Raw genomic sequence first — 23,401 nt, forward strand, 5'->3', positions numbered from 1 at the left:
GCCATCCTAAGACAAATGAACAAGCTGAGCTATTGTCATAATCATAATTAGGGCCTGTTTGGTTTTTTAGACCGAATTTTAGTCCATGTCCCATCGAATATTTGGACATATGCATGAAGTATTAAATATAGACTAAAAATAACTAATTACACAGATTACGACTAATTTGCGAGACGAATTTTTTAAGCCTAATTAGTCCATGATTTGACAATGTGATGCTACAGTAAATATATGCTAATGATGGGTTAATTAGGCTTAATAAATTCGTCTCGTAAATTAGTCTCCATCTGTGTAATTAGTTTTATAATTAACTCATGTTTAGTCTTTCTAATTAGTATCCGAACGTTCGATGTGACATGAACTAAAATTTAATTCGTGAAACCAAACACCCCCTTAGTTGATTAAGCCCATGCGTATGCCGGAATCATGGCCAGTGGACTGCTCGAGTTGCTATTTTCTAGTACTACCCTCTCAAAAATAATCTACTTTATAAAAAAAGTACCTTTGAAGCGGGCAGGCCACATCCGTCAGTGAGCATAGAGATACTAACGGCGTGGCGTTGACAAATCAACTAACGGCATCCAACCAGCGAACCACAAGCGTGGCAGCGAAGCAGATGGTCGAGACGTTGACATTGAACGGGTCTCTCTCGCCTGCTCTCGAAAGCTCCGTTGCATATGCATTGAACGGTCTCTCTCGGCTGGCGGCACCCGGAAATTGAGTGGCGGAGCGGAGCGGAGGCGGGCTAGTCTTACACGGCACGAAACCGTCACGGCACACGGCACCAGGATTTCCTTCCCCTCCCCTGCCCTTCTCCTCATAAATACCCACCCCTTCCTCCGCCTCTCCACCAAAATCTTCATCTCTTGTGTTGTTCGGCGCACGCAGCCCGATCCCAATCCCTCTTCTCGCGAGCCTCGTCGATCACCCCTTCCCTCGCTTCAAGGTACGGCGATCGTCCTCCCGCTTTCGCTTTCCCGTCTCTTGGTATACGATTTATTATGGGTTATATGGGGGCTTTGAGTCATCGATCTGGCGATTTATTATGGGTGCTCTGAGTCCACGATCTGGCAACTGTGGGATGGTGTAGGCGGCTCGGAGATGGGTCGGGTCTTTGTGATGATTTCTTCGGCTCGTTGTTTAGGGTTGGATCTGCTCGTGGTTTTCTTCTAATTAAATCCCTGATGCAGAATGATGCATTGCTCGTCCTATTAGATTAGATGGAACCAGTAGGGTGACTCTGATTTATTTATCCTTGATCTGGTTTGATGTTCCTAGCTAGGCCTGTGCGGTCTGGTTCGTCAGATCAGTTTTGTTGTTTTTGATCTGGTTGTAAAGCCCGTCCAGATCATTGTAGAATAGGGAATGGTTATACGGAGTATGAACTAGCTGCTGTCTTATTAAACTTTGATCTGCCTGTGTTAACATATATATGTTAATAGAATTAATATGAGCTAGTATGAACTAGCTGCTTGTCTTATTTAATTTTGGATCTGCATGTGTTAACATATAGTTTTCATAAATAATCAATATGATGGATGAATATGTGCTTCAGATATATGCAGTTTTCTTCTGAGGCTGTAGCTTTTGTCTGATTATAAAGTGCATCATGCTTATTCGTTAAACTCTGGAGCTGTCTTAATAAGAATTCATGTTTGCCTGATGTTGGAGAAAACGTGCGTTGACCTGTTGTTTTGTTCGATATATGCATGCTTAGCTATTACTTGATGAGCATGCTTTGTCCTGTTTTGTTTGATATGCGTGCTTTGAAAGATTAAGATATATGCATCTACTGTTCGGTTCGATAATTGTTTAGCATCTACCTGGTGAGCATACATGCTCTGTTACTCATCTTTATTATGTACTTGGATGGTGGCATGCTGCTACTTTTCCTTGATTCTGTGCCACCTACATGTTGAGCATGCATATATGTTTATCATTGCTTCTTTTCCTTCTTGGTGTACTACTATATGCTTACCCTTTTGTTTGGTTTCTCTGCAGATGCAGATCTTTGTGAAGACCCTCACCGGCAAGACTATCACCCTTGAGGTGGAGTCTTCCGACACCATTGATAACGTCAAGGCCAAGATCCAGGACAAGGAGGGCATCCCCCCAGACCAGCAGCGGCTCATCTTCGCCGGCAAGCAGCTCGAGGACGGGCGCACACTTGCCGACTACAACATCCAGAAGGAGAGCACCCTCCACCTTGTGCTCCGCCTCAGGGGAGGCATGCAGATCTTTGTGAAGACCCTGACCGGCAAGACTATTACCCTTGAGGTCGAGTCTTCTGATACCATTGATAATGTCAAGGCTAAGATCCAGGACAAGGAGGGCATCCCTCCGGACCAGCAGCGGCTCATCTTCGCTGGCAAGCAGCTCGAGGATGGGAGGACCCTTGCTGATTACAACATCCAGAAGGAGAGCACCCTCCACTTGGTGCTGCGCCTCAGGGGAGGCATGCAGATCTTCGTGAAGACCCTTACTGGCAAGACGATCACCCTTGAGGTGGAGTCCTCGGACACCATCGACAATGTCAAGGCCAAGATCCAGGACAAGGAGGGCATCCCACCGGACCAGCAGCGTCTGATCTTTGCCGGCAAGCAGCTGGAGGATGGCCGCACCCTTGCAGATTACAACATCCAGAAGGAGAGCACCCTCCACCTGGTGCTGCGCCTCAGGGGAGGAATGCAGATCTTCGTGAAGACATTGACAGGCAAGACCATCACCTTGGAGGTTGAGAGCTCCGACACCATTGACAACGTGAAGGCCAAGATCCAGGATAAGGAGGGCATTCCCCCAGACCAGCAGCGTCTGATCTTCGCTGGCAAGCAGCTGGAGGATGGCCGGACCCTTGCGGACTACAACATCCAGAAGGAGAGCACCCTCCACCTGGTCCTCCGCCTGAGGGGTGGTATGCAGATCTTTGTGAAGACCTTGACTGGCAAGACCATAACCCTGGAGGTTGAGAGCTCTGACACCATCGACAATGTGAAGGCTAAGATCCAGGACAAGGAGGGGATCCCCCCAGACCAGCAGCGTCTGATCTTCGCCGGCAAGCAGCTGGAGGATGGCCGCACCCTAGCAGACTACAACATCCAGAAGGAGAGCACACTCCACCTGGTGCTCCGTCTTCGCGGTGGTCAGTAAGCCATCAGTCGTTGAAGCTGCTGCTGTACCTGGGTCGCCTAGTGCCTCTTGTTTCTGTCATGGATTGTGTCTTTGAAGTATTTGTATGATCTGTGTCGTGACTGAGTTTGTTTCATGGACTGGTGGTGTTCCGTCTTCTACCCAAAACTATTGTACGGCAGCATATGGCTTAATCATGAATAAATGTGATGTTTGGATTTAAAATATGTGCTGAATATTGTTGTTTTTTGTTATGTCAGTTCATGTTACTAAATTGGTTGGTGGTTGTCGCACGTTCATCTTTTTACTGAATGTTTACTTCAGATTCTGGCAGTCTCGAGACTGGTTAGAACTTACTGCCTGAAAATAATGCAGTTCTTGATTTTCATTTGAATCTGAGACTGGGTAAAACTTACTACCTAAAAAGAATGCAGTTCTTGATTTTCATTTGAAGTTTGATTAGAGATAGCGGACCATCAGGTTAATTGTGCATAGAATCATAAATATTAATCATATTTTCTATGAATTTAGTCAGACTTTAAGAAAATTTGATTAATACAAAATTTTCTCTGTCTTATTGATATACATGTTTGATTGTCTGATTACATGTTTCATTATTTGGTTTGTTATTATTACTGTTTTACTAGGTTCAGATCGCTATTTCTTGGTGAATCTATATAGGCTCGTGCAGAACCTTTTTTTTTTTTGTGTGTGTTCCCTCGTTTTGTTCCTGACAAGAGTAAATTTTCTGAAGGCTTACAAGTGGCTTGCTTTTCTGCATGTCCAATTTTTTGCTTGGCCATTGCAAAACAAACAACTTACCTAACTTGTGATCTCTTGTGATCAAATTAGTATACTGGATAATGATAGAAGTATGACCCTTGATTAAAGAAATTTCACGATTAAAACTGATGGATGGATGTTATTGGCCTGGAAACAGCTCCTTGCTGATTGATCAAGCTTTGTTTGATTTGTTAAATATCAGTATTATCACAATGTGTTCAGAGAAATTAAATTCTTCATATCCTTTAGTTCGTATTGTACTCATCACTATTGAGAGCAAGTTCTGATAATGTCAATTAATATTGCTTTGGCTTTTGAGTTTCGTTAGGCTAGTGTTCATCGAAACTGCAGGTTCCGGTTGTTTCCAGTTTCTTGTTGGATGTTCACTCTGTATTGACTAAATGTTAGCTAGAGTATTCAGATTCCAATTGTCGGAATAATAATTATAAATGTCCTAATGTGGGCACATTACACTGTGGGTGGTAGATTAACATGTTTGGTTAGATTCAGTTCTTTTTGAATCAAGGAGATGAAGGTCATGGACTCATGTTGGCTTGGGCAGAACCTTAAAAAAAAAAAGGCGTACCCAGTGCAGAGAGCTCCCGCTCTGTGCGGGGTCTGGGGAAGGGTGTTAGTGGCAAGCCTTACCCTCGCCTGTGCAATGCGAGGAGACCGCGACTCGAACCCGGGACCTTCCGGTCACAGGCGGTAAGACTCTACCGCTTGGGCAGAACCTTATTATTTTTTATTTAGGCGTTACGTTTTCCTGTATATGTTATCACTGCTCAGACCAATTCAAAATAAAATAATAAAATAAAATAAAAGAAGGCAATCTCTTCTGCAAATCAGAGTGCACCTTCATGTACATTTTCAGACATGCTTAACTTTTTTTCTCCTACAATTAAAAAGAACAAAAGTAAGACAATTTTTTTGTGCGACTTTTTTTTTCTCCTACAATTAAAAAGAACAAAAGTAAGACAATTTTTTGTGCCGCGCGATAGAAAAAGAAACTGTCATCCCTGCGATCCCCGCCTGCTTTGAAGAAAACAAATCGATCACCTGAGACCACATGCATGGAAGAAAACAATAATCATGCATGAAAGGAAACAATCATGCGGTGCCCCTCTCTCGCTCGGTCAGATATCTTTCATCTCCACGTAAACCGGATCGTCGATCGACGCCAGGCCAACATCGACGTGCCCCTCCTGTCCTTCCCGTGGTGCACTCTCGCGAATCCACGCCACCCCACAGAAGACGCTGGACACCACAACGCCCCGCCGCCGCTGCACGCCAGGCACTCGTCGGTCGGACGCCACGACACCAATCCGGCCCTCAGACGCCGCCGGAACGCCCCCTCCTCATCCGATAGCCATGCCGTCGACGCCGACCGCCATCGGACGACTGCGAAGAGGCCCTCGACGATGCCGCGCTAACAGAAGGCGACTGCAACTGCTTTATCAGGTGTGGTTTATGATTTCATCTTATTCTGGATGATAACTTTTTTTCCTTCAATTTCCGTACTCAGCCAATGTTTTCATGATAATCGTGAGAAACACTACTATAAGATGATCGCTGCATATTTGAGATTATGCAAATTTTATTTAATCATGTTCCAGTGTGAACAAGGTGCTATTGGAACATGCTCATATGACTGCATCCCACCTCTCCCTACCCTCACCGTTGCTATTAAGATCTCCTCCGACGTTGTCCTCCTCTGCGATGCCCTCTCCACCGGGGTGAGGTCCATAGGATCCAGCGGCAACAAGGTTGAAGGAGTCACGTGGTAGCGAGATCCATCAACAAGCATCCTGGTTCTGGTGTATTATTTGATTTATTTCTCGATACACTGCTACGAGGGATTGTACTAAGCCGTGCGTTGCTGCAGATGGCTCCTGGTGTATTCTTGTTCGATCCTGCTGGACAAGAAGGCCTGAGTGGCGACAACTCAAGCGACGGAATTGGTCTGCCATCGTGGAAGTTTAGGATCGACGCTGACTTGCTTGACGTAAGTGTAGCCACCATTGCCCTTTTGTTTCAATTCTTAGACTAATGGTTGTTTGTTTTCAGCAAATTCAGTTCAGTTGTGCAATAAATTTAGTTTTTCACTATCATCAGTCATTAGATATTCATAATTCGAATCTGAATATAAATAGTATTAGGAGTTTGTATACTTGAAACAGTGTGCAATATATTTTCGTTCAGCATTGATACTCGTCAATCAAGGACTCCACAGCCGGTGGCGGTTGCGGAATAAGTGGTGGCACCAGCTCAGGTGCTCCCCGCGGATGCTAGGGTGAGTTGGATGGGCTGGAGAATATGTATGTCAAGATGTCCATGCGCAGGGTCTACGGCAGCCAACTGTTTTTTACTATTATTGAATTGCATAAACTGTTTTTCTAAGAAAATGAAGTTAAGACAATTAGTTGATTGGGATTATCATTTACTCCTTATTCAAATAGTGGTCTTCGTTTCGGAGCCCTTCATGCAGTTTAATAATGGCCTGGGAGCTAGGTTTGTGAGAACTTACTCTTAATTGGGTTGCAAGCTAGGGATGTAGCACTTCAATGGGTGTCTTGGCTAAGTTCTACAATTGCCAAAAATTGATGGTGTTGATGAGATTGACAATCCTGTAACTCTGCAGTTCCTTTCTTTTTTCCAAAAAAAGGAGGGCAAATGCTACTTATGGTCGAATCCATGTTCTTTTTGTTGTTTTGATTTGATGGCCACAACCCACATGTTAACTTTCAGATGTGTTTGTAAAGAATCAAAAGAAGTTGGCCTAATGCCAATCTTTCTTGTCGTCTTTTTTATTCTTTATATTTATATAAATTCTCACCAACAAGTACATGGCTAGGTAATGGCCGTAATGCTGCATCCTTTAGCCAGTGTGCCCCCCTTGAGATCTACTGACGGCTAGATTATGCATATTGTCTTTTATTTGCAGGGTAGAGAGCTGTACAGGAAACATTCAACAGTTTATTTCCAAGCTATATCAGAGACTTTAATTCATGTTTTTTATTTGCATCGAAGAAAACTCATCTGAGGATGAGATTGTTGGCCTGACAGAAATGTTCAAAACACGATATGAATTTTTAAAATACTATTGTTCTTCAAAGAATCTTACGTCTTATCCATTCCTTTCCTTGCCTGGAGGTATATACTATTCAGATTTCCTTTGCTACTAGATCTGTGCAGTTCTTTTTCCTCTTAGAAAAGAAATCATTGAACTTTGTACTTGAGACACAATTGATCATGCCTCATCAATGAAAGCCTTTCAACCAACAATAATTGATCCAGTAGAGGCACCTAAACCTTTAGTTACGCATACTGCAGTTTAAGTTTCTAACACGAGAGAGGGAGGGAGGGAGGAGGGAACATAGTGCTATGCAAAGTGAAGTATAGCAAAACTGAATCGTCAGCTTCACACAAGAAAATTAGAGCATGTTGATGAAACTTAAGCAACATTTGTGGTACTAAGAGTGGACACATCTAGATATCAGTTTGTCGATGCGGGACCCATAGGTTTCCCCACGGAGAAGAGAGAAGAAAACCTAGTCCAAATAGGATTCTCTACATGTAATTCTACTAGGACTAGTTACACATAATCCTATTAGGATCTCTACTTTGTAACCGACTAGGACTCCCGACTCTCCTGGACTATATAAAGGAGGGCAGGGGTCCCTAGATCGGCACCTACACAGGAACACACCATACAACACACAACAACAAAAAACCTCTAGATCTCGATAGAGATCAAGAGGACGACATAGCGCAGGGCGCAACATACTATCTACTCCACCCTGGACGTAGGGCGCCGTGATTTTCTGACATACCAAACCAGTATAAATCGTTGTCTCCCTGCGTTTACCACCGAGTTCCTGCATACGCAGATACCCACTGCCGAAACAAATCACCGCCCCGGGTACCCCCGTGGCGGGTTACCGGTGGTAAAACATCGACAGCTGGCGCGCTAGGTAGGAGTTCTCGGCGCTTTGTGTTTGAGAGCTCGGTGGACCTCAAGATCAAAGACTTGTTGTGGCTCTTGTTGGCCCTCATCGATAAGTCGCTGCAGCTATCGTCGACCCTCAAGATCAACAACACGTTCTCGGCGACAGACTCGAGCATCCAAAACTCATACAAGCTATTGTTGGGAATATGTACACCAATGAACTCATCGCATCTCGTTCAATCTCAAGATCTGGCACAGGAGCTTCACCACGTTCATGTACCGGATCATCATACTCAGATTCCGAATAAACTTCCGCATCAAACTCGTAGCAATTCAATTGCCATGATGACAACAACATGGCGTCTCCAGGCATCGTCATCGACTTACGCCTGTACGAGCCAGTGGACAAACTCAGGTTGGATTCGTGACCGACAGACTTTTCGCTGGGCACGCAGTCGAATTCAAGACGGACGGAACCTGTATCCAAGTCAGTTGTACTCTCGCGGTGGAATAATAACCGAACTCTGAATACGGCAAAGGCCTGATGCGCCTCCATCTGATGAACAAAAAAAAGCAAACAAGGACAACATATATGTGTATATACATGCACGAACACATGCTGTATATGCTACGTCGGACAACCAACCCCGAATCCACCTCAACAAAGTCAAAACGACAATTGAGTTCGGCTCCAACTCGAACACCTCGAGGGCTCCCGGATGCAGCTGGATCGGAGGACAACTAGGACTACAACAACTCGGATACAAAGACCTCAGCACGAACGGTACAAAATCAGATCAACTCGGATACAGACTACTACCAAAGAAGCAAGACGTACATACTACTGCTAAAGAAGCAAGCAAGGCCAAGGCATTTTGCACTATTTATGTATGTGCACGCACATACATATCAAGGCTCGTACATGATGCGTACATTCCTGTCAACCAACACGCAAGTTGTTCTAGCTGGCCAACAAGCAAGCCATCCGACTGGAAGCAAGCAGGCCACTATGACAACCCGATAATAGCGCAACACTCTCCGAGTACTCCACGACGACGACGGATTCCGGCTACCACTACAACAACCCGCTGACTCCGCCGTGATGCTCGATGACTACCTCGACTACTGCTTAGAACCAACAAACTAGTCGATGACGAGTTCTGGATGCTCGACGTGTCTACAACCAACTGCTCAGACATAGTATCCAACTACTCGTCCGAAGTACCCAACAACTCGGCTACGGCGATCGACAACTCGGCCATGAACCAAGCTAAGTGACGCTTTAATTTTTAAATACATTCCGGATATTATTCGTATGCCTCTGTGGCCATATCATCTTCCTTTAACGGCTGTTAATTTACTCGGATAGTAAGCCTTAATTCGTGAAGCTTGTTTTCTCGAATGGATGGTCACGTCAATGAACCTCTGAACCATACGGATGGTTACGTCAAAGAACCTCTGAACCATATGGAGTGGTCACATCAATGAACCTCTGAACCATACGTGAGATTCAAGTGCTTAAACGTAACAGGCTACTACCTAGGAAATTAACCGACCTAGCAAGGGAAGACACAAAAAATCATCATGCGAGCAAACATAGTGCTCTAAGTAAAATCATCATGTGAGCAAACATAGTGCTCTAAGTCTTCTCTTAACGGTCGCTAAAGTCATCAGGTAGAACATGCCTTAATCCGTGAAGCTTGTCTACTCACATGGACGGTCACGTCAATGAACCTCTGAACCGAATGCCAGGCTCACATGGTCACGTCAATGAACCTCTGAACCATACGCCAAGTGCTTAAACATAACAGGACACTGCCTGAGGAATTTGCATGGCCTAGTAAGAGCAAGACGCGAAAAAAGTTTATATGCATTTTATGATGCGGGGGCCCGCCCCTGATTGATTATTCAAATATGGGACATGCTCCCGACTTCATATCCGGAATGTCATTTACAACATATTTTTATGTTTAACATGCAGGGGAGCTACATCTATACCATGAGATCAGGAAAAACACGCTCCTGAGAGCTAGTCCAGAAACAACCTGGTTTGATCAAAAAAGAACCCCGACAAGGTGCGGCAAGAACCAAGACAAGCACTTAGAAAGAACCCGGATCGATCAGAAAACAACCCCGAAGAGGTAGTGCAAGTATCAAGACAAATTCAGAAAGAACCCGGATTGATCAGAAAACATTGCGGATGAGGTACATACAAGTTTAGAAAAAATCTAGACGAAGTGCAAATAATCTGGAAGAGGTACATCAAGAACCAGAGGTCTAGAAACAACCCGGATGAATCAAAAACAACCTGGAAGAACATCACGGCTTAGTCAAACGCTAATCTCGGTAGCTCAGCATACGCTTCAACTACACCCGGGGGCTCGAATTCAAGGGCGAAAGACCAAGAATACAAGTAGACTACAACAAACGACAACACATCAAGACCCTTCATCCGATTTCTTTTTGAAAGATAAGAACTTGGAGAAGGCTCGGGGGCTGCGAGATACATAACCCCAAAAAATTTTAAGACAAGAATCTGGACCCTCCAACTTTTGCAAGCAAAAGCAAGAGGCTCGGGGGCTACACTCAGTGAGTGCAATTTTTACGAAAAATTGCACCCACCGAAAAAGAACTCGGAGCAACCAAGAAGACTAAAGGGACCCTATGGCTTCTTGTCCCAACAAGCAAGAGGCTCGGGGGCTACACTCACTGAGTGCACTTTTGTCCAAAAATGCACATCAGCCGAAGAAAAGACAAAGAAGACCATCTCAAGATCTCGCTACAAGAAAGAACCTGGAACAAGTCTACAACAACCCGGCCCTTGAAGCTCAATCATGAAATGCTCGGGGGCTTGTCGATGCGGGACCCATAGGTTTCCCCACGGAGAAGAGAGAAGAAAACCTAGTACAAATAGGATTCTCTACATGTAATCCTACTAGGACTAGTTACACATAATCCTACTAGGATCTCTATTTTGTAACCGACTAGGACTCTCGTCTCTCCTGGACTATATAAAGGAGGGCAGGGGTCCCTAGATCGGCACCTATACAAGAACACACCATACAACACACAACAAAAAAACCTCTAGATCTCGATAGAGATCAAGAGGACGACATAGCGCAGGGTGCAACATACTATCTACTCCACACTGGACATAGGGCGCCGTGATTTTTCGGCGTACCGAACCAGTATAAATCGTTGTCTCACTGCATTTACCACCGAGTTCCTACATACGCCGATACCCCTCCGAACAAATCACCGCCCCGTGTACCCCCGTGGCGGGTTACCGGTGGTAAAACATCGACACAGTTGCAATCTGCATTTCCTATCATATTTACATTTTTCTGAAGGGTAGACCTTCAGAACTTTTCACAGCTAATAAGCAGGGCTAGAGCTGGAACAATAGTGGTAGTTGAAAAGTTTGGAACATCACATGTCCTAATAGTCATAGATGATTGGACTAAATATGCTTGTTTGAGAACAAAAAAACAGAATCTCTAAGTTGTGGATTTTTTGTCTATTGGTGTAGTCTGTAGATTGTCTTTCCAAGCAACATGGGAAGAGATCTTCATTGATATGCACCAATCCAAGAGCACAGTGTGAGATTTTTATGGAGTAATTCAATAGAATTCAACACAAGATTTTGCAATTTGTTAGTTTCAATAGGATAATTTTTTTGTGTGTAAATGTTGCAGCTCCTTTCAGATTATGATGCAGTGGCTTCTGGTGCACCTTAGCTTGTTGAAGAATTTATGTGGGAGAAAGCTGAAGCAACTGCAGTTAAGCCAAAGATATGTCTCAATAGCATGTAGAATGCCAAATTTACTTTTCCTGCACAATTATCGTCGACGTGCCAGGTTACCAGTTGTGCTACAGGTCACTACCACTACCGGAAACAGTCGCTTTGCCGTGTGCCACAGGCACTCGACAAAGCCCAAAAAACACTCGGCAAAGGATTTGTCGAGTGTAACACTCGACAAACAGCACACGACATCTACAGTGCCGGTAAACATCTCTTTGTCGAGTGTTTTCTATCAGGCACTCGGCAAAGACTTTATCGAGAGCTGAAACCGACACTCGGCAAAAAAGTAATGTGACGGAGTGAAAACGGTCATAGCGCGTTTGCCGAGTGTCAAATCTCAGGCACTCGGTAAACCTTCTGTATTATGATCCTCGGATACCAAGGTAATGAATTTTGATTGTGGATCGAATGCTGTTAACTAGATTTTGTATATGCTTGGTAAAAGAATTGTTGGGGCAGTACAATAGGCACAATCCAAATTATTCCATGGATTAACTAAACTTCAGTTAAATTTTTAGCAGATGCAGAGATAGTAAATTGAGAGTTTCTGTCTAATATTTTGGGGCGCTCTGCTGTCACTTAGAAAAAAAAATTATGTTGTCTCATAGGACAAAAATACATTCTATGATAAAAAAAAACTATGCATGTGCATGTTTAATACTTAGGTATACTATATGATGGAGTTAACATGTCGGTTACAACAGTTCATATGGTATTGTCCATAATTTGAAGGGTATTAAATTTAGGCTGGATGCATAGTAGGCCACCAATAGCTTTATTCTTACAACTTCTACCCCTTTATGTGTTAGTCTTTGCCAATGGTATAATTTGTTCGCAAAGTTCAAGCAAGATAATTGGCAAAGGTCAAGCAAGACGACTCAATGAGGTTGGTCCTTAATTTTAGTGTTTCCAGCATGCAGACCTGAAATTAAAAAGTGGCTGCTCCTTGAGAACATCAGTGGTGCCAAATAAAAGATGTGTAGGTTATACATGGTGAGACTGGTGAACCTTCTGTAATTTTCTAAATGAATATTTCCACCATTAGTATATAGGTCCATTCCCCTGCGTTTCTTCATGCTCCTATTAGCATATAATATGAAAGTATTGTTGTGTTCATCATGACTTCCAGTTGACTACTCTCATTAGCATATACTTCCTCTGCCTTAAAATATAAGTCATTATGGGATGCGTGTAGGTCAAACTTTCTCAACTTTGATTAGGTTTGTAAAAAATACATGCAATATTTATATCTCCAAATAAATTTATTATAAAAATATATTCATTGTTCTATGTAATGATACTAATTATGTATTATAAATATTAATATTCTTTTATATATATTTGGTCGAAGTTAAAAAAAAGTTAACTTCCCGGAAAGCGAGAATGAATTCTATTTTGGGACAGAGGGAGTATATGAAAGCAGTGTTGAAAATATTTTAACAATCAAGTTCGTCTTTGTCTGATTGATAAGCTTAAACATCATAATGGCATAAAAAATTTCGACTCTCATGGACACCCTCATGGATCAGTGCAAAGCATCCCAATCCTACATCATATACAAATGACAACCTTAAAGTTATGATATTTTCAAAGGGTGGACAATAAAGACCATCTTAAATGTTCTGGCATTAGAGTATATACGTGCAGACACATAGGTATGGTGGTGCAAGTGAGCAGTCAGCAGGAGTCGAGAGTCAGGGGGTGTTTGGATTTCAAGACTAAACTTTAGTCCCTGTCACATTAAATTTTTAGATATCAATTAGGAGGACTAAACACGAGTTAATTATAAAACTAATTACATAAGTTGTGGCTAATTTGCTTGCCAGCGCCATATATAGGATGGTATGAAGATGTGATGGAACTTATTCGTGGATTTGTCGGCGTACGAAAGAAATGGATATCGAAAATCTCTTCCTGTCGGTATAAAAAATGATCTTAGCTGCATCATAGAAAGATCTACATAGTAGAGTTTGTGAGCCTGTGACGCCACACTCTCTGTGACCGTGTAAATTTCGCCAACTTAGCTTTTTGGATTAAATGCCACTTTAACGTCAGTCATATACTTTTACAGTATTGTTATCTTATCATACGATCCGTGTGTTTTTAGTACAAAAGTTTAGCTATTCCGTAGTAACGCAAGGGCACGAACCTATTTACATATATATTCGAACCTGTGTGTACATGATTATATAGAGATGCAACGGAACTTATTGATGGATTTATTGGAGCATGAAAGAAATGGATATCGTAGAATTCTTTTTGCCGATATAAAATATTATCTTAGTCGTATAATAAAAAAGTCTATACAGTAGAGTTTGTGAGCCTGCGACGTCACGCTCTCCGTGACTGTGTTAATTTCACGAACTTTGCTTTTTGAATTAAATATTACTTTAACGTCGGTATTTAATTTAACAGTATTGTTATCTTATCGTGCAATCCGTGTGTTTTTAGTACAAAAGATTTAGTTGTCGCGTAGCAACGCACGGGCACGCTACCTAGTAATAAAATAAATTACAAAAGTTCTCGGTACTCCGTGAGACGAATTTAGTAAGCCGTTGTTAGCACATGTGTACTGTAGATTTACCGTAGCACCACATTGTTAAATCATTGACTAATTAGGTTTAAAAATTTGTCTCACAAATTAGTCATAATCTGTGCAATTAGTTATTTTTTTAGTCTATATTTAATACTCCATGCATATATCCAAATATCCGATAGAATAGGAACTAAACTTTAGGGGAGGAACTAAACCAGGCCTTAGCCCAGTTTTGGACCTTCTTGGGTAGCAAATGTCTTTAGATTTCTAGATTTCCTCATTTTTAGCTCTCATGTTTGGATCCTCATGAAAAAAATAGGCTAAAAGTGTAGGACTTAAGTTTTGCTATTGGATCAAATAGGACCTCATTGGACATGGGACTCGAAAAAATAGTCTACTCTATATTTTATATTCATTAAAATCTGTCAAGCAACACCCTTGCAAAACAAAATTCTAAAAGAGCAAGCCTGCAAACAATCCACCATGAAGAGCACATTACTCTAACATGTCAGCTTCTTTCAAGATGAGTACACGCTTGTGAAAAAAAATAACGAGGTCCAACTATGCATAGAAATGATAGAGAAATAAAATGTACGGAAAAAATCCATGGCACTCGTATAAATTTTTTAACGCAGCAAAGAGGCTCTCAGAGTTGGAAAAATGAACCGATCAAAAAGACTGACACTGACATCGCCAGACAGGAAACTGACGCTGAAACGCATCCGTAGCCATAAAACTGCTTCATGCAGCTAAGTGAGAGGGACATTGTCTATAGGTTGTATCCAAAACGCATCATATCTCTATCTAATAATTCAAAGCTGAAAGCTCTGTTAACCTTGATGACCATCACACTAATACTGTGCGTGTACTTGTTTATCAGAAGGAACGGTGAGTGGGTAAACCCTTTGTGATTTCTTTTGTGACCAGTTGGTGATGGTACCAAGAAGATGTGGTTAGAAATTTCAGCTAGTGTCCTTTGCATTTTGGTTGTATATACAACATCACACACTTTGTGACCATTGGCTAACTTTTGTTTAGTTCAACGGTCCCGGCCGGCCTTCCGGGCACCTAATACACTGATCAATCTATTGCAGCCAACCTCAAAAGAAATGCATTTGCATTGCAGTTGTATGTCCCAATCAATCCACTAGCAGACTCGCATTATTGATGGAGGAAATGAAATTCAGCCTTTGACGTGGATGCAACAACTGCACTGCACAGGATATCTTAGCCGTTGTGTCGAAGTTTGCTTTGCTAACGTTTTGAGAAAACCAGCTTTGACCAACACGAGACGAGCGCCTTACGTTTGACACAATGTAATGTAGCCCGGCACGGCAAGTTAGACTAGTATTGTGTTAGCCGGCCTCTTTACGTTTGGCACAGTTTAATTGAATCCGGCATGGCAAGTTAGACTGGAGTGTGAGCCGGTCATTGCAAAGTTATTATGACATATATATAAGAGCACAAGTGTATAATAAGATAATGTAAGCAAGGCAGCAAGCTATATGAATTGTCACGTTATATTTATGTTGAGATGTTGAGATGAAGAAGAGAAAATAAACAGCCTATAAATTCATAGCGAGTGATAGACGGGGACAAGGCCTCCTGTTTCTTAAACCGAATTTTGTAAGAACAAAAAAAAAGGACTTATAGGAGAATGGGATAGACCATATATCAACGGGAAAGGTACACGTTGCTCGAGTGTTTTAGGCGCTCCGCTCACTCGATCCTGTAGCTGTCCGATCTGCGGCGTCAACACGGCGCGCAACAAGCGGTCGCGGGCCCCTCGGTGGCCGCGGTCGGACCGGACGATGGCCTATGGCGACCCGCGGCCTGGGCGTGGCCTGTGCGTGCATGCGCCATAGGTCCCGGTGCATGGTGCAGGCGGCAGGTGCATGGAGTAGGCTTTGGTGCTGGTGCAGGCTTTGGTCAGGTGCAGGAGGGGTAGGTTTTGGTGTGCAGGTGAGAGGTGAGGTGCATGCTGACCCGTCACATCACCTTACTCCTAGCCCCTAAGTCATGCATGTATGCAGATTTATTCTTTTAGCAGCGACAGGTTCCAACTTAGGTATCGTTTAAATTTAGGTACCAAAGATATAAAGATGTCACATCAAATGTTACACGTCATAGGGGAGTGTTCGGATAGTAATAATAAAATAAATTACACAAGTCCTTAGTAATCCACGAGACGAATTTATTAAGTCTAATTAATCAGTCATTAGCATATGGTGCATTCATGCCTCTGCATATTATTTTGTGTTGCTTGGTTGGAAGTCAGATTTTAAATTGAGTTGAATTTGCATTTTGAAATTGCTTTGGAAAAATTGAAAAAAAAATAGAAAAAAATGAATTTCTCTCCCTCCTTTCTCCTTTCCCTGCTTTCGGCCCCTCTGTGCAGCTTTAGAGTTCTAGAGCTATTGAACTATTCGAGTTCTCAGGTGGAGTGCTCGAATCATCTAGCTTCTCTTTTTTTAGGAAAGCCAGAGAGCCAGATCCAGAATAGCCAGCCTCCTTTTTAGGAGAGAGCTCATCCCTTTTATAGTTGAAGGGGATGGGCTCTTACAAGTCAGAGAAAGAGAGAGAATGTATACGTGTGCTATCTAGTCTTGTTGCCCACGCTGTCGGGTACGAGACGGTTGTCGGCGCCCACAATACTGTTTATGTCCAGATGCATGTGGCAGGCTCTACCGTGTTCGCCTGGTATGGCAAATGTCGGTGCATACAATACTGTTTGGGTTCTAACACGTCTGAAAGGTTGCATAGTGCCTATCTGGCATGGCCTGGTGGCACCGTCCGGCAGGTGCGCAGGATATGTCAGGGTACGGTCCTCGGTATTACGGTTTGACTTGAGCGCCTTACCTTATCTGCTCCGCCTGATCCCCGGGCTCTTACCGAGCGGGCGTCCTCGATCGGTCGTTCCCAGTCGGCCCCGACTCTGTCGGTCAGGGAAGATCTGCAAGCAGAGGTCCGGCTTATCCCCGATCGGAAAAGAAAGTCGGAGTCGAACTATGTCTCCACCTTAGTCAGGCCTTCCGGTTGGGGACCGGATCATTCTCTCGGCCTGTCATTAGCTATCTGGGTCGGCCGGGGAGGTGCGCGTTGTCGCTACGCTGTCTACTGGGCCGAGTTTCTACTGGAAAACAGGTCCATTGGGGACCCCGGGTTTATGAACCCGACACGTGGTCACTATGCTGCATACTCTCTGTACGACCGCTGACCAGCACGCTGGTTCACCGCGTCGCCCGCGCGGGACGGAATGGGATGTCACGACCCGCTGACAACGCCGGGGCATGGCATCAGCGACGAACAGGCGCCCGGCGTGGAGCCGTCCCTGTCACCATCTGCAGTGTCGACGGGACCCGCATAAAAGGATAAAAAAGGCCCGGCGGTCCTGGAAGCCTTCCTCTCCTTAGCTCTTCTTCCTCTTTCTCTCTGTGTAACCTGCTCTTCCCCTTCGTCTATAAAAAGGGAAGCAGGACGCCCCAGAAAAAGGAGGATGGTTCACCACTCTACATGGTTGTAGACATAAAAACACACGCCCTAACACGCCTTGGGAGCACACTCACATCAGAGACTTGGGACATGTCCCTCTCTCGCTCGTTTGTAACCCCTACTACAAACTTTTAGTGCTAGTAACACGAGCAGCAGCGACGAACTGGACGTAAGGATTTTCTGCCCGAACCAGTATAAACCTCGTGTCCTCTAAGCACACCATACGAACCAAACACGTAATACTAGAAATTTACTAGTCGGTAACTCGAAACACAGACATCTGGCTAATCTTTTTGTTTTATTTGATTTCCCTTTGAAATCTTCTAATTTAGCTTTCATAGAAATAATCTAGGTATTTTTTATTTTATATGTTCTATCTGTTTGCATTAATTTTGATCATTTGATCTGAATGCTGTGGTCACGAGAATCGAGTGTTTCATGGCCTTAAAACACTCGATTATGCCATCTGACCCGTTTTCAACCAATCTAGTGTTTCTGAGCTATATCAATGGTGCAGCATGTTAGTATACATATCTAACTATTACTCCGTATATGAGTGAGTTGTTAAATTTATTCCAGGTGAAATGGCATTAACGATAGCCAATAGGCGGCTAAATTAATAGCCATACTCTAACAGCTCTAAAAAACATATATGCATCGAGGCACTTTTATGCAACCACATAGTCAACTTCAACGTCGCTTGCGTGCGTTCTCAAGTTTTCTTTCTTGCAAATTACATTTTTTTTTAAAAAAGTATAATTTGTATCGTGCGATTTTTTCTCTCTAGGTGTGCGTGACTGTGGGAGTAACAATTTTGAATCTCAAAAAGGAAATAAAAGAATAATACTGCTGCCTACTTTGAGGATTTCAATATTTTTCTCTAAAATGTTTTGGTGTGATATCTAAACCGTCTTTAAAGCCAATTGCTCAAGATTCATTCAACAATTGAAACGTCTCACATGACTAAATGATATAAGGTTGCTAAGGTCTTGCTTGATAAGCTTTTTTATGAATTTCATCTAAATTTTCGAGTGAAACTATTAAATACTAAGGTTGCTAAGTGTCATTCTCGCTCGAGAAGTCTAACGCTTTGAACTTTAACCAAATATATACAAGAAAATATTAATATTTATAGTACATAATTAGTATCATTAGATAGATCGTTGAGTCTATTTTCATAACAAACTTATTTGAAGAAACAAATGTTGTTCATATATTTCTATATACGAATACCATAGCGACACTTATTTTAGGATGGAGGGAGTACTCCCTTTGTCCCGCTTTGAGTGTCGCTTTGGCAGCTGGTACCTCTGTCCACGTTCACAGCTTGTGCCAAGTACCTAGACTCTTCCTCTGTCCACATTCATTTAATCTCTGTTGTGCCTTGTCTGGAGCTAAAATGACTCTGATAAAGGGACAGAGGGAGTAATATGTTACAAGAGTGAAGTCTACTCCCTCTGTCGCAAAAAGGTAATCCTAAGCGTGAATTGTATTTTTTTTTTTTGACAAAAGGAATATAAAACAAGAATGATGTCATCATCATGCTTCGATCCTTTTTTTTTGGTAAAGCTTGAGCTTCTGTAAAAATAGAGAAATCAGGGGGGAAATCACGTTTTGGTGGTTTTGATTTCTAGCCTCCACAATAACTTTGGTTTTACTATTTTTTTGTTTGATTTTAGTTTCAGAAGTCCACTTTTGTACGTGCTCGTACAGCCTAAACAAAAGGCTTTCCAAAACGACCTTATCTTCAAGTGTTGTAAAAAAAATGAGCCCGTTTAACGGCGTCGACAAGTCTAACGGACACCAACCAGCGAACCACCAGCGCCGAGCCAAGCGAAGCAGACTGCAGACGGCACGGCCGAGACGTTGACACCTTGGCGCGGCAACGGCATCTCTCTGGCCCCCTCTCGAGAGTTCCGCTCCACCTCCACCTCCACCGGTGGCGGTGGCGGTTTCCAAGTCCGTTCCGTTCCGCCACCTGCTCCTCTCACACGGCACGAAACCGTCACGGCACCGGCAGCACAGCACGGGGGATTCCTTTCCCACCGCTCCGTCCCTTTCCCTTCCTCGCCCGCCCGTTATAAATAGCCAGCCCCATCCCTCGTCTCTCGTGTTGTTCGGAGCACACACACAACCCGATCGCCAATCAATCGATCCCCGCTTCAAGGTACGGCGATCCTCCTCCCTCTCTCTCTCTACCTTCTCTTCTCTACACTAGATCGGCGGTCCATGGTTAGGGCCTGCTAGTTCCGTTCCTGTTTTTCCATGGCTGCGAGGTACAATAGATCTGATGGCGTTATGATGGTTAGCTTGTCATGCTCTTGCGATTTATAGTCCCTTTAATTTCGGATAGTTCGAGATCGGTGATCCAAGGTTAGTACCCTAGGCTGTGGAGTCGGGTTAGATCCGCGCTGTTAGGGTTCGTATATGGAGGCGAGCTGTTCTGATTGTTAACTTGCTGGGGATCCTGGGATGGTTCTAGCTGTTCCGCAGATGAGATCGATTTTATCTATCCGTGGTATGATGTTAGCCTTTGATATGGTTCGATCGTGCTAGCTACGTCCTGTGCACTTAATTGTCAGGTCATAATTTTTACCATACTCTAGCTGTTCCGCAGATGAGTACCTTTTTTTTTGGTTTGGTTTGGTTTGGTCTGATTTGGCTGTCGTTCTAGATCAGAGTAGAAACTGTTTCAAACTACCTGCTGGATTTATTAAGGCAGCGTTTGGTTCCTGGTATCGAATCATACACGCACCAGTGCATCTTGGATAGCCAGATGGGGCCCACGTGTCCAACCGTTTGGTTGCCGGATCGAACGAGTCCATTCAAGACCGAACCATGCAGAGCAATCGAATATTCTCTTGTGATGCTGTATCATCCAGTTCGGCAAAAAACAGCGAATGACGCCATACAGGACACCGTACTGAGCATCTGCAACTCTGCATCCCGCTCACTGCTCACATCTCCGCTTGCCACCTCACCCATCCGACTCAGACCGGAGCCACACGGATTACTGCTGCTGGTGTGTGTATTAACAAAAGATCCATTTGACCGGAGCACATGCAGCTTGGACGGAAAAAAATTATTATATTCGTCAGTGCTGCATATGTACTCATACTTGCATAATGGTTTTATTTATTCGACCTCATCAGTCCTGGCACTATGGAAAGTCATTGTAGTATAGATTTTTTAATATAATATAAATCATTGGTGACTTATCTTGCTTAATTTTATTTTCTTATTATGAAATATCGTTACATTCATAATAGCAAATTTGTGCAAATATATAGAATCTACGTGAAATTCTTGGTTGGACCAATACAACAAACCCCTCAAACATTCTCTTGTACTGAACCATACCATTCCGTACAACCATCCAAACAAAAATCATGTATCATCATGTACATGTAACCAAACAATTAACACGCACCATCCTATTCAGACTTGTCTCATCCATAATCTATCCATCCAGGATGATCCATCCCATTCATCTATATACACCCAATCAAAAGCTACCTAAATTTGGATCTGTATGTGTCACATATATCTTCATAAGATGGATGGAAATATCTCTTTATCTTTTAGATATGGATAGGTATATATGTTGCTGTGGGTTTGTTAGTTATATATATATACGTGCTTACATACGTGAAGAAACCTGCTGCTACAGTTTAATAATTCTTGTTCATCTCAACAAATAACGATAGGTGTATATGTTGCCGTGGGTTTTACTGGTACTTTGTTAGATATATACATGCTTACATACATGAAGAAACATGCTGCTACAGTCAAAAATTCTTGTTCATCTCATAAACAAAAAGGAGGTGTATATGTTGCTGTGGGTTTTACTGGTACTTTGTTAGATATATACATGCTTACATAGATGAAGCAACATGCTGCTATGGTGTTTAATAATTATTGTTTATCTAATAAACAAACATGCTTTTTAATTATCTTGATATGTTTGGATGATGGCATATGCAGCAGCTATGTGCGGATTTTAAATACCCAGCATCATGAGCATGCATGACCCTGCCTTAGTATGCAGTTATTTGCTTGATACTGTTTCTTTTGTTGATACTCGTCCTTTAGTTCGGTCACTCTTCTGCAGATGCAGATCTTTGTGAAGACCCTCACCGGCAAGACTATCACCCTCGAGGTGGAGTCTTCTGACACCATTGACAACGTCAAGGCCAAGATCCAGGACAAGGAGGGCATCCCTCCTGACCAGCAGCGGCTTATCTTCGCTGGCAAGCAGCTTGAGGACGGCCGCACGCTTGCTGACTACAACATCCAGAAGGAGTCGACCCTCCACTTGGTGCTCCGCCTCAGGGGAGGCATGCAGATCTTCGTGAAGACCCTGACCGGTAAGACTATCACCCTCGAGGTGGAGTCTTCTGATACCATCGACAACGTCAAGGCCAAGATCCAGGACAAGGAGGGCATCCCCCCTGACCAGCAGCGGCTCATCTTCGCTGGCAAGCAGCTCGAGGATGGGCGCACGCTTGCCGACTACAACATCCAGAAGGAGAGCACCCTCCACCTTGTGCTCCGCCTCAGGGGAGGCATGCAGATCTTCGTGAAGACCCTGACTGGCAAGACTATCACCCTTGAGGTGGAGTCTTCTGACACCATTGACAACGTCAAGGCCAAGATCCAGGACAAGGAGGGCATCCCCCCGGACCAGCAGCGGCTCATCTTCGCTGGCAAGCAGCTGGAGGACGGGCGCACTCTTGCTGATTACAACATTCAGAAGGAGAGCACCCTCCACTTGGTGCTGCGCCTCAGGGGAGGCATGCAGATCTTTGTGAAGACCCTTACTGGCAAGACGATCACGCTTGAGGTGGAGTCCTCGGACACCATCGACAACGTCAAGGCCAAGATCCAGGACAAGGAGGGCATCCCACCAGACCAGCAACGTCTGATCTTCGCTGGCAAGCAGCTGGAGGATGGCCGTACCCTCGCCGACTACAACATCCAGAAGGAGAGCACCCTCCACTTGGTGCTCCGCCTGAGGGGTGGTATGCAGATCTTTGTGAAGACCTTGACTGGCAAGACAATCACCCTTGAGGTGGAGTCCTCAGACACCATCGACAACGTCAAGGCGAAGATCCAGGACAAGGAGGGCATCCCCCCGGACCAGCAGCGTCTGATCTTTGCTGGCAAGCAGCTGGAGGATGGCCGCACCCTAGCAGACTACAATATCCAGAAGGAGAGCACCCTCCACCTGGTGCTCCGTCTCCGTGGTGGTCAATAAGCCATGGGTAGTTTAAGCTGCTGCTGTACCTGCGTCTGTCTGGTGCCCTCTGGTGTACCTCCATATGGTGGTGGTCGTCTATTAAGTATCTGTGGTTTGTGTCATGAGTTGTGACTGAGTTGTTTTAAAGGACCGGTTGTGTCCTGTGTGTGTCATACCCAAAACTGTTCTGCAGCAGTATGGCTTTATCATGAATAAGCTTGATGTTTGAACTTAAAAGTTTGTGCTCAATATTGTTTTTTAAGGTTATATCTCCTAACATTTGCCTGAGATCAAATTTGATTTGCTGGTTTCTATTGGACCTCCAGGTTCTCGCTATCTACCGTTTCTTACTGAACGGTAACTTGGTTCTGTCAAGCTCAGTTTTTGACTCTGGCTTACAGCTTAACAAGTTTGATGGTTTGTTGGATGTTAACTTGGTTCTGTCAAGCTCAGCTTTATACTCTGGCTTACAGC

The 23,401-nt window shown here is 43.7% G+C and overlaps 2 protein-coding genes across 3 annotated transcripts; both read left to right on the forward strand.

The window, feature by feature from the left end:
- The first annotated feature begins 789 nt into the window (after positions 1 to 789).
- LOC136475743 (polyubiquitin) lies at positions 790 to 3,351 on the forward strand. The gene is made up of 2 exons (XM_066473332.1): positions 790 to 946; positions 2,002 to 3,351. Exon 2 carries the CDS (start codon positions 2,002 to 2,004, stop codon positions 3,145 to 3,147), a length of 1,146 nt encoding a protein of 381 aa, XP_066329429.1. The 5' UTR covers positions 790 to 946; the 3' UTR covers positions 3,148 to 3,351.
- On the forward strand, positions 909 to 23,164 carry LOC136475744 (polyubiquitin). 2 transcript variants are annotated; one of them, XM_066473333.1, is made up of 3 exons: positions 909 to 920; positions 19,839 to 19,855; positions 21,800 to 23,164. In XM_066473333.1, the coding sequence occupies exon 3, from the start codon at positions 21,800 to 21,802 to the stop codon at positions 22,943 to 22,945; it is 1,146 nt and encodes a 381-aa protein (XP_066329430.1). In that variant the 5' UTR covers positions 909 to 920; positions 19,839 to 19,855; the 3' UTR covers positions 22,946 to 23,164. The 2 variants fall into 2 exon arrangements, with proteins under 2 accessions (XP_066329430.1, XP_066329431.1); XM_066473334.1 differs by lacking the exon at positions 909 to 920 and having other exon boundaries at positions 19,736 to 19,855; positions 21,781 to 23,164.
- The last annotated feature ends 237 nt before the right edge of the window (positions 23,165 to 23,401 follow it).

Source organism: Miscanthus floridulus, chromosome 8 (assembly GCF_019320115.1).
Source record: "Miscanthus floridulus cultivar M001 chromosome 8, ASM1932011v1, whole genome shotgun sequence".
In the NCBI taxonomy this organism is placed as follows: Eukaryota; Viridiplantae; Streptophyta; class Magnoliopsida; order Poales; family Poaceae; genus Miscanthus; species Miscanthus floridulus.

What these genes read in the sequence shown, in the direction of transcription:
- LOC136475743 (XM_066473332.1), top strand. Translation starts at nt 2,002, where the DNA reads ATGCAGATCTTTGTGAAGACCCTCACCGGCAAGACTATCACCCTTGAG.
- LOC136475744 (XM_066473333.1), top strand. Translation starts at nt 21,800, where the DNA reads ATGCAGATCTTTGTGAAGACCCTCACCGGCAAGACTATCACCCTCGAG.